This window comes from Vanessa atalanta, chromosome 23 (assembly GCF_905147765.1).
Source record: "Vanessa atalanta chromosome 23, ilVanAtal1.2, whole genome shotgun sequence".
Taxonomy (NCBI): domain Eukaryota; kingdom Metazoa; phylum Arthropoda; class Insecta; order Lepidoptera; family Nymphalidae; genus Vanessa; species Vanessa atalanta.
Window position 1 is genome coordinate 493001 of NC_061893.1, and position 12828 is coordinate 505828.

The window sequence follows — 12828 nt, forward strand, 5'->3', positions numbered from 1 at the left end:
AAAAATATTTTTATGGTTGTTTTTTTTTTATGGCATTAGTTTTTGGACGGACAAATGGGCCATATGATGGTAAGTGGTTTCCACTGCCTATAAATATTCACACCGTATGAAATCTCCAGTCATTCTTCTATAGCCAATGTGTCATAAACCATGGAAACTGAGATGTTTTGCTCCTTGTGCCTGTAGTTACACTGACTCACCCAACCTCCAAATCAAAAACAACGATCCCAAGTATTACTGCTTGGCAACATACATGATGAGTGAGTGTTACCTACTTATACGGACTTGTACAAAGCCCAATCACCAGTGAAAATGTCCATCATTTATAATTATATATATAGGAAAAAGAGCGGACCTAAAGTGTACCCCTGTGGAACTTTTGGTACAGACCCATACTTAATATAGTAATTGAATACCATTAACAGAAACTTGAATTCTTTCACTCAAGTATAAGCAATTGCTTGTAACAATATTTTATGTATATACCAATATAAGGGATGGTTTCTACTAGTAAAAACAAACATCGATAATATTGACTTATGGATGTGCCTTAAATAATAATCTAGGTGAATAAAATCTAAATAAATAAAACTTTGAGCCGAGATGGCGATGGAGTTAGAATATGCGCATCTTCATCGATGATTGTGGATTCAAGTCCAATACAACTACTGTTTTTATAATTCATCTTTGAAGGAAAACGTCGTGAGGAAACCTGCATTCTAAATCTGTGTAATCGTTACAAGAGAGGTTCCAAGTTAAAGCCGTTTCCTTTATTAAAGTGTAAGTGTGAGTCTATGGGTGACCATACAATGATGGTAGAGGAGTAAAAAAGTTATTTAGTTATTAAAAGTAAATCGTTAAATAAAAAACGCAATTAAAACTTCTGTTTAAAGTTATGTTACCTGCATTTGTCGCTCATTGTTCGACAATTATAACTATGAAAATTGTTTTAGTTATTATATAGTAAATTCTGATTTCGACAGATTAAAATTTTATTTTTTTTAAACGCAATTATTGCCTCGTTATAGAAGATTAGGGGGCGGCATTTTTGAAGAATATCATCATTTATGCTAGCAATATAAGTAAAGTTTGTGTTTGTTTTTCAATTGCTCTGAAACTGCTTAACACAATTGAACGAAACCATGTATTTAAATCAAATCAAATCCCTTTATTGAATATAGAAGCATTACACTAACTTTTTAATTGTCAAATAAAACAATACAACTTGAGAAAAACCGGCGAATCTCAACACTATGTGTATTCAATATTACAAAGTAAAAGCATATCGTTTCATTCCCTAGATGTGCTATCAACCATTAACTTACTATATCGACATTTTGCACACAAGTGGCCTTTTAATTTTATTAAATTTGGCTAGAGAGGCATTTTAAAGCTGAGATTCTGTTGTAAAACCCGCATGGTCCCACAAAAGAGTTACTGACTCTATGCAGTCGAGTAACAGGAGTAATAAGATTGTGTTTGTAACTTGTACCAATGCTATGAGTATCACATTGTCTCACAGAATTATTAATATTTTTCCGTACAATATATACTCTGTAATGTTATGTAAGCAAGGTTGAAGCAAAAATTAATATCTGATGTCTTTAAATATATACCGCTAGACCGTAAACTCTTTTCGGTATGTGTTAGGTAAGATTTTATACTTAACAATAACTACTTAATAAACTTTTTGTCGTTTCTTAATGGTCAGTTCCTAATAAACTAAAAAATTGGAAAATTAAAATTAAAACTTCACTTAGACATAAATACAAGCAGAGTTAAAATTAAAAGAAAAATAATAAATGCTCGTACATACGGCAATTTTTCTTGACTTACAGTCTTGAATTCGACTTACGTTCGCAAGTTGCCGTAGTTTTCGCGAATGTATAGACAAAAAATAAAATAGGCAAGTAAGTAAAATTAGCAGCTCGCAGGTCTCTTTTCTATGAAGTTTTCTTTTTATGATATTAATAGGTTGCTGCTACTCAGTGACCACCACCGCCAATACAGTAACCATGCTCGAGAACTACGATGTGATGTCCCTTTTGCCTGAATTTACACTGGTTAAGTATTTGCTGTTGGGTGTTACAAGTAAATCAGAGCTTATTCTACCATCCATGTGCTAGAATTTAATTTTATACGTAGGTTTACCCTCCTTATTGTAGAATTTAATACATACAGGTACTCCATTTAAAAAAAAATTAAATTATTTCAGTAATCAGTAGAATGTAGATTCTACCAAAAAAACAAGATACTCAGTAGTCTCTCTCCTATCATTTGAAATGCTATCTGTCTATCTGTAACAATTTCACGGCTAATTCACCGAACCGATTTTGATTACATTTGCTAAGAAGCAAGAACCCCGTAGATGTACATAGGCAACTTCTAGGCAACTTCTTCATCCTTTGATGCGGTAATCTTGGGTAAAGGTTCGTATACAAATTCTAAATAAATCTTATTTTAAATCTCTCCGGTTTCCATGTCACTGGTCCGCGTAGAGACGCTTGTAGCGAGTACGCGGTCGGTTTGCGTAGTCGTAAAAACACGCCCTAAAATTCATCGAAGCATATTAATATTAATATAAAGAAAAAAATACAATTTGATGAAACGTTATCAGTCTGCGTCATATTAATAAGCAGATGATATAATGACCAAAAATTCTTTTTCTTAATTTCATTTAACTTGAGTTCCTATGGCATTTCTAAGAAGCAAAAAGAAATACTTTTATTTTATTTTGTTATAATAACCGCGTACCGGGGTGGACTGGCAAATGGTTGACAAGAGACCTGACAGATTGGGATTGAGATTCCCTGGGAACGGGGATGGGCCCTAGTGTGGGAATCTACAAGCATTGACATAATGGCTCTACCTCATACCAGGGAAAGCGCGTAAAAACAACTTGAGTTATTTATTTCTTTCTTTCATTTGCAGTTGAAACACTTGGACCTTGTAGTAATATTGCAAAGACCTTTATTAAAAGTATAATTCGCCTTATTTCTTCCACAGGAGACAAGAAAGTTCTTTTTTCGCCCAGAGGATCGGAATTGCGATTTAAATAGGAAATGCTGCTAGCATTATTATCACCATTCCACGCAGTCATGATTTGAATTCAATAGCTATTTTGATTTCTTATTTGTTATATTCAAAATTCATATTCTTTAAGGTCTAAATAAATAATTCTTATGCAAATAATTCAATTAATATAAGTCATTAATTTAACGTCGAATACCTAAATTTTCAAATGATACTGCTGAACTATGTGACCGCTGTTTGTTACATCGATAAAATAAGTTAGTTTTTCTTTTCAGACGTAATGAAATTCTTTGTCAATTCGACAAATCCCAGCCTACTTGGTAATGGGAACAAATCCGTGAAAAACGAGTCCAATACCGTCCCAACTGGGTCGGATTTTATTTGTGATTTTGCTGTAACACGCTTATAACTCTGAGATGATATTCTTTATTTTCAATGAGAGAATTGCAACATTTGATAGACAGACAGTTTTTCTGTACACTTTTTTTTATAAAATTAAAATTAATATATTCTTTATTATCATAAAGCTTATAAAATCAGTTTTGAATTGTTATGATACAGAGTTTACATGGTGGTATGGCTTTGTGCAAGCCCGTCTGGGTAGGTACCATCCAATCATCAGCTTTTCTACCGCCAAATAACAGTACTCTGTATTGTTGTTTTCCGGTTGGAAGGGTGAGTGAACCAGTGTTATCACAGGCACAAGTGACATAACATCTTAGTTCATCTATCGAAATTAAATCCCATTGGAAAGTAAAAGCCGTAAAATTTCACCCATCACTGTCTCATCAACTGAATCATTCCTCACATCTATTCACAAACTCACTTGTATTTTTTTACATCAAGCTGTCATACTGAACACATTCATAATTATCCGGAAATTCTCATCGAATGATACAAATTTTAATTCAAGTAATATATTTTGTTTGGTTATTGATTACCGGTTCGATAGAAAAAAAGGGACTCAGCGGGATTTATTTTTTTGTCAGAAGTATGTGTTTATATATTATTGATTTTTGAAACGGCCTGTATGCAATCGTTACGTTCCCAAGACGTCTTATCTATGAAGTCATTAATATTATAATTTATCTCAAAAACGTTCTTTGTCAATTTTTTTAACCTTCCAATCTAAAAATTTTAACGTTTTATGGGATCCATTGGCCAACAAAACAATTACTAACACTGTCGGGTCAAAGGAGTAAGAAGTTTATTCCTAGAAAATTAATTTTTAAGTGAGTGGAGTGACGATTTGCGCAAGACGGGTGGCAGGAACTGGATGCGAGTTGCCGAAGAAAGACCACAGTGGCGTGCATTTGGAGAGGCCTATGTCCAGCAGTGAACGAATGCGGGCTGATGATGATGTGTGTGTGTGTGTGTGTGTGTGTGTGTGTGTGTGTGTGTGTGTGTGTGTGTGTGTGTATGTGTGTGTGATTGATTGGATATTATTTTCACCTTTAAATTAATTGTTATTGTTAATTTAACTGTTAATAAATTGAAGTTTATTCGCGACTGACATCGATGTTTAATAACGAGTTGGATTTGGTGTTCGGTTGTGGTTGGCGACTTTCATGCACTTTTAGAATTATTCAAATTTAATAGTTATCTATACTAGTATTGTATTATGTTTCTTTTTTTTGTTCATATATTTCGTGACCTCATGCATAACGTCTTTTCTTTTGGTAATGAATTATTTAATTCTAGATTTCGCCAGCAGCTTTGCCCACGCGTTAATGGTGCGTAGACTTTACGTATAAAAGCCTATGTCCTTTCTTGGAGTTCAAGCTTGCTTCATACCTAATATATACATTGTAAACTATTAATCTTTTAATCTACTAGTCTGTGTATTCCATATTATTATTGAATTTAATGTGTAATCTGTACTTTTCAAAAATTATATGATAGAAAAAAAAATACCCCATAATAATCCAAAATCTTATCTCAACAATCAAAGGTAATACGTGAATACATTGTAAATTGCCAAAAAATCAAGTCATAGTTTTTTTTAATTCAAGTCAGTGATAATCCCTAATGCCAATGACAATTAAAAGTCAATCTAGAGACTCTCTTCGGGATGTTTTTAACAAAGTAGGAATACTCACTGTTGCGTCACAATATATTTACAACAATATTATGTATATTCACAGTAGCTTTGATCACTTTGATAAAATTAGTGATAATCATTGTATGTGCACAAGAAGTAAGGATAAACTTAGAACGCCAAGTTTCTGACTCCGCAAAGTCAATAAATCCTTCTTGGGGCAAGGTGTCCGTTTCTTTAATAAAATTTCGCAGACATTTTTAAATTTGCCGATTCTAAAATTCAAATCATTTGTAAAAAAAGCATTGGTAAAGGAGGCATATTATTATTCGATACAAGATTATGCAGGTGATAAAAAAGGGTGGAGTTAATACTTGTTGACTTCCAGGCAGGATATATTACATACATATATAATTATATTTAACTAACATGACTGTATTTTTATATGTTGAAATAGAGTAACTACTGAGTTTCTTGCCGGATCTTCTCGGTAAAATCTACATTCTTTGCTTTACTTTAAATAGTTCGTTAAATGACGATTCAAAAGTGCTTGTAAAAGCCTACTTGAATAAAGTATATTCTGATTTGATTTGATTTGAATCTCTCAAGTGTCGTGCAGTTTTGGTTTTGTTTATGTATAGCTATACTAAAGAAACAAATCTACGGAACTACTGGACCGACTTGATTTTATTTTAGCATTAGGTAAATAGTCTATTTAGTGACGTTACAATCTCACGATGGATGTTTATTACTCTGAATGAAATTTGAGACAAATAGATTATAATCTGGAACAGCATGGGGTACTTTTTAAACCTAGCAACAGCAAATACACTACCAATAATGAGACTTAATATAAAAATAATTGAAATAAAAATCTTAATAGTGTAGACATTATTAAAGCTGTCTCTCCTTAGTGCTCGCTAATTGATTTTCATTTCAACCAGAAATACAGATATTTTTAAAAAATATATCTATATGATTAAATCCGCTACTTTATTTAATATGAAATCACTTGCGCTTAAAATATACAATAAAGAATAATGGCTTAGAATTCCCGTGGAACGGTAATGGCGTCCGTTTTGCCTCTTTCCATTCTATTTTATTCAATAGTACTGTATTTTCTCTCGTCCTGTTACGACGAACGAATTATTTATCAATGTAACATTTAAATATGGTACTTCCTGAATAATGATAATAAATCTAAATAACGACGAATAATATAAATAGAGATGATTTTTTGCAAGTCTTTACTATTTAAACTAATAAATCAATACACATAAAACTTATACGGAAGATGCAACGCGTTTCGAAGAAGGTTTTAATGTATCATATTTTTTTAATTTTTTTTTTCTGCAATGGACTGGTTTTAAAACACAAATTTGTGAAGGGGGTTACAATAACTTTGTTAAATCATATATTACATATAGAATATAATAATACACATATAGCTATAAATATGAATACATACATACAGATATAACATTTTTTTTTTTTACATTAGCAGCCTCTAAATTTCCAACTGCTGGGCTAAAGGCCTCCTCTCCCTTTGAGGAGAAGGTTTGGAGCATATTCCACCACGTTGCTCCAATGCGGGTTGGCGGAATACACATGTGGCAGAATTTCGTTGAAATAAGACACATGCAGGTTTCCTCACGATGTTTTTCTTCACCGCCGAGCACGAGATGAATTATAAACACAAATTAAGCACATGATAATTCAGTGGTGCCTGCCTGGGTTTGAACCCGAAATCATCGGTTAAGATGCACGCATTCTAATCACTGGGCCATTTATTTAATTTAATAATTTATAAAACTAAAAATAAATAAAAAAAAACAACGACAACGTCTCTAATCAAAGTGTTAAAAATAGCTAATGATGAGCGTGGTAGATTTTTATTTATAGAGACTTAATATATTACGTCAGGGTATTTTAGGAATAATTTATATTTCTTTATAAGTTTATTATATTTTAAGGTTATATTATTATTGTCTAATAAAAGATTATATGAAGCACAAATATTAAAAAATCATATATCGTCAATAATTTAACAAGCAATAACAATTATACTTTATCACAAAATTATAAATCATTCCTTAAATGTTAACACCTTGCTGGCCCAGTAGTCCAGTGAATAAAGACAAAATAAAGACCGACCTTCGGAAAAATTAGGGGAAAGATTTTTTTAGGATGAACCTTCCTTTTGTGGTTCTAGACAAAATCCCAAAAGTCCCCATTGATCCTTGAGCCGCTAAGAAAGTTATTCAGGGTCAAAGGTCGCGACAAACAGTTTTCGAGATTATATCGTAAACGGTCATAATTATGAAAATAATTGTAGTCATTAAATTTGAAGCTCATAAAATTTCCAATAAAAATATTATATCACATTTTCTCGGGAGTTGGTTTACCGAGAAAAATTATTTTAAATCATATTCTATAACTCCAATTCTAGGGCAGAAGGTATTTTATAGTGGGCTTGACAAAGAAGGATATACAGTCAAACTTTTTCGTTTGTCACACGACCTTAATGACCTTGATGAACATCTGCGTACTTTTCTGTTTTTAGTGCAATGTCTTTATTCACTGGACTACAGGAGATGAAGAAAAAAAATTCCTCTATATGGACATCACATGATTCACAATAACGAACAGTAAAGTCAAAGCACTCTCTTATTTAATATCAATGTTATCAATACAATTCAAAAATAATTTAAATCTATTTATTATTATTACAGAATTTATTAAAACATTCAATAAATAATGTAAGCGTTTTTATAATCATCTAATATCTGTGAAGCGCGCCTTATAGCTAAAGGTAATGTATTCCAAAGTCGAGAATCTTCAACAGTAAAAGATTATTATATAGGTAGTCCCGCTTCGCAGTTTGATTTAAAATTAAATATTTATAAGATCGATGGATACTAAAATAGGGCACAATTATATAAAAGTATCTAAGAATATATATTGAATATTTATTACTATATTTGTACACATACATGCATTTTTGTTAATATATATAGTATATAGTCATGATTTTTTGACAAAAAATCATGACAACAACTGTCATGGGAGTCAACTGTTTTTTTTGTATTGATATAGCGGCAGCAGAAAATACATAATCTGTGAAAATTTCAACTGTCAAACTATAACGGTTAAAGTGATTTATCCGGTGACAGGCGGACGGATAGCGAAGTCTTAGTGATAGGGTTCCGTTTTATCCTTTAAGTAAGGATTGAATTTTATGTAAATATACGGAACACATTTTTAACGAAAATAAGCGTAACAGTTCAGAAAATGGATTTTGTTGTTATTTAACTAACACAGATTTTACTTACAGTGTTTTATCCTCGGAAGTCAGTAGCAAAGTGCCCTTCGCACTCAAGTCAACCCTCTTTTATTAAATCGCCCGCCCCACTATGGCGAACGTCAATCACAAAAACACTTCTTCATAAAACAAACGGATGTTTTATAATAATTGTATTATAATTAGTTTTTTTAATGCCGCTTATAAAACAATGCTTAAATTATTATTTTTTCAAATTGTTGTGTAACTAATTTCTAAAACAAATTTACGCAATTAAAAACAATTCTTACAAGTATCGGCACTGATTTATCACAATTAATTAATATGATAAACCAATACCGACCATATTTTAACAACACAATCATTTTTGTCACTTGAAATAATTCTTTAGAGTGTAATAATATAATAAATATAAATATATTGGACAACATCACTCTGATCCCAATGTAAGCAGCTAAAGCACTCGTGTTATAGAAAATCAGAAGTAACGACGGTACTACAAGCACCCGAGACAATAGACATAGAAAATCACTGAACTTTTTCTACATCGACTCGGCCGGGAATCGAACCGATCTGAGTGGCGTACCCATGAAAACCAGTGTACACACTACTCGCCAATAGAATCAACAAAAACAGGGCTTTGTGCAAACCCGTCCGGGTAGACACCCACCACTCATTATATATTCTACCGTCAATCAGCAATACTTCGTATTGTTGTCTTCCAGCTTGAAAAATCAAATGAGCCAGTGTATCTACAGGCAAAAGGGACATAATGACTTGGTTCCCAGAGTTGGGGGCGCATTGGATGGCAAGGAATAATTAAATTTTTAATTGTAATTCATTCGCTATTATATTTTTTATCGGTTTTAAAAACAAATGAAACATCATCAAAACAAAATACAATATCATAAAAAACTTCTTTATAAAAAGAAAGTTAATTTAAATACACACTACAAAAATAAAACTGGACCTACAATTGATTCTTGCCGAACGCCCTTTATATAAAAATATTTAATAGAGGTAATAAAGTATGTTTCATATAAATATTCCTGTTATATATAAAGTTAAAGTTTACTACCCATATCGTTTAAAATAAAATACGACTGATTCTATGTTATTCGATATAAACCAAAAGTTTTAAAAAATATTCCCGAAAGTATAACAAAATGTTTACTCCGATAACACGAAAGAGGCCTACCGAATAAATAGGTCGATAAAAGATAAAACCTATCCGATTCAGCTGCCAGGGGAGTCGTTATGAAACTGCCAAATAAATTGGCAACCATTTTTAGGTTACAAGAAAAGGCTTCACATAAATTGCACCTATTATTACATTATATTGACAAATTCAATATTCGAATTATTTATTATAACTATGAAATGCTAACCTGGATGTCTGGTTATTAAACGCTGTGGCAATTTTCGTAGTAAAAATATCATTTGTCATTTAAGATCGTTTAACCGATGGAACGAATGGACTTGCAATGTTCAAATAATAATAATTATTATTGTCATATTATTGACTAGCATAATGTTTATAGTTGCACCAAAAAACTACATGTAACAATTTGAGACTGTTCTACGGTACCATAGCAATTTACTTGAATAAAAAAGAAGCACTTTTGAGAAATCGTTCCATTCCATGCATCCCACTGCAAGTGGGGGAATACTGGGAACTCTTCGATGAGTGCCAATTTACTCACTGATAACCTGCGATACCTTTTTCATCATAGTGAAACGCTAATCCGTTACTTCACAGCGATTTATTAATTTTTTCTATTGTCATAGTGAAAATTTGGATCTTATCAATGATGTTATCTTTTAATATCACAGGTAACTGTCTGGTGATAGCAGCCGTGCTGTGCTCATCGAAACTGCGTAGCGTGACCAATTTGTTCATCGTGTCGCTGGCGGTAGCAGATCTGCTTGTTGGGGTGGCAGTACTGCCGTTTTCTGCAACGAGAGAAGTGTTCAAGGTGAGTAAAGTTATTTTTAAGTTCACTATCGTATAAATATAGCATGACTGCCTCGTTGGTTTACTCACTTGATATAAGATCCTGGGTTCAATACCAGGTCCGGCCAATAAAAGTTAGTGGGATTTTATGTTATAAAAATCTCAGTAAAATACGTAAAGCATTTGGCACGCCTGATCTTCATCGCCGTCGTGTCGGGTTTATATTCCATTGGATCACGAGAGTGAATGAGTATAGGGAGTACACTTGCGTTTACACACACATTTGTGAACTATAATATGTCTTGCGTAGTTGGCTAGTCTTCCTTCAGATTGGCTGCCGGAGGACAACTGGCATATATGAGTCTTCATATAAACACTACTAATTGCAATTTTTGGGCTGAACCTTGTGAGATTTTCATTCTATTCATCATATCTTTAGTCATGTCCTCTCTTGCGCTACTTTCATCTCGTACAAGTCATACCAACGCAGTCCATCTTTCTTTCGTCTCTAACATACAATCAAACCAAATACGGCCCCTGTAATCCAGTCGGTTTCCTTTTAGTTTTATAGTCCCTGACTTTCAAGCTTCCTCTTATGATCTCGTAAGTGAACCGTCCAACATTCGTCATTCGTCCAACATTTTTCACCTCATTTGAGTAAATTCACTCTGTAGCCTCGACTGTACTGGCTCAACGCTCTAATATAAACACGACAATAATCCGATGTAAGTTTTATAGATTATTCCCTCTAATTTACATTCAATATTGGACTCATTTTTACCGGCGATATTTGTCTGTTTAAAACTCATATCAAATAGATGTTTTCCATACTACTATATTATAAATGAAAAAGTAACTTATTTACAGGAAATTTGATGGGATTGACGTATAAAGATAGCCCGGGGAAGGATACAGGCTACTTTTTTTTTAGTTCACCCTCGAGGGGGTGACGGTGTTGTGTGCTAAAGGTAAAGTTTTATAAATTTCACACGGGTGGAGCCGCAGGTTTAGCTAGTATAATGTAGATACAAATATACTACGAGACCTCACCCTTATCAAATATATTTTGCTAACACATTTAAAACGGCTATATAATATCCTAAATGCCTATCATTCGTGTAATTAAGCACTTTCCTGTTACACTATCCACGAAACCATGGTTATTGGAGGGTAAATAAAATATCCAATTAAATATAGACCTTATCGTGACATATATAAAATTCAATTTCGTGCAGCCTTATTGCTTTTTTTATGTCTTGGCAAAGTTTTAATAATCGACTCTATGCTGAAAAACGCAACTATCAAAATGCTTTAACGTTGCTTTGGTAAAAAAATACAAAAATTAACCGAATGCTGGATCGAATCATTTTAGATCGCAAGTTGAAGAGATAAGGTTCAATTTCGTTTGTATAATTTGAAAAATGGATGTATATAAAACGTTATTAAACAAAACTGGAACAAACAGAAAGAAGTACGTAGCGGCTGAAATTTCGAGTAGTAAACGTTGAAAGAATGGCTTTAATACACCTGTGTGGCTGAAGTTAAGAGGGAGGGGGGGGCGAGTTTAAGCGTTTCAGAACTGGAAACGCACCAGAAATAGCACGAGAACTTACTACGATATTGCTCAAACCTTACATGGCTTAAACAATTTCTAGAAATACTAGTGCTACTCTATAATCTAGTACTACTAAAATAATTTTCGACCCTTTATTTTATTTGGGTCAGCCTTAGACTGTTGTAGGAGATTTGTACAGTCTGATACTCCCCGTAATACTTTTCCACAGTACATTTTTTTAATTTATTTAGTGATGCATTGATGGATGCCCTTAAAATAAAATAAAAAAACATTGTCTCACATCACCCACAGATTAACAGTAACAGCCTGTGAATGTCCCACTGTTGGGCTTAAACCTCCTCTCCATTTTGAAGCTTATTCCACAGATTAAAATATTTCTATTCTGCTATGCAGGAAACCCCGGCTTAGTTATTCTATGATACTAATATATGTTTTGTGTTTATAATTCATCTCGTGCTCGGCATTGAAGGAAAACATCGTGAGGAAACCTGGTTGTGGTTAATTTCAACGAAATTCTGCCAAATGTGTATTCCACCAACCCGCATTGGAGCAGAGTGGTGGAATATGCTCCATACCTTCTTCTCAGTAGGAGAGGCCTTAGCCCAGCAGTAGGAAGTTTACAGGCTGTTAATGTAATGTAATATATGTAGCAATGAAATAATGTACTTTTCCGAATAGTAGGTACATAATAGTCGTTAATGCGATTTAGATTCGTGCAGAAATGTTCTGAAGTAATAATAGATTTTATTGAAATTATAATGCATTGTTTGAGGGTATTCTATATACAATTAAAGTGTGAGTGTGTTATTTTCAATGAATATGTGTAACCGTTCCGTTCGTTTGTGTTTGTGTGAGAAGTTTCGCTGTTCATGTGTACGAGTTAATATCCCTGTGTGCATTATTTGCGTTTAATTTTATGTAGGCGT

The 12828-nt window shown here is 33.0% G+C and overlaps 1 protein-coding gene across 1 annotated transcript in view; it reads left to right on the forward strand.

Moving 5' to 3' along the window:
• LOC125073049 (octopamine receptor Oamb) overlaps window positions 1-12828 on the forward strand; it is a 146791-nt gene that overhangs the window by 109468 nt on the left and 24495 nt on the right. The window contains exon 3 of the mRNA XM_047683732.1: window positions 10206-10348. Coding sequence (XP_047539688.1) covers window positions 10206-10348 — 143 coding nt within the window. The remainder of the gene's footprint in view (window positions 1-10205; window positions 10349-12828) is intronic.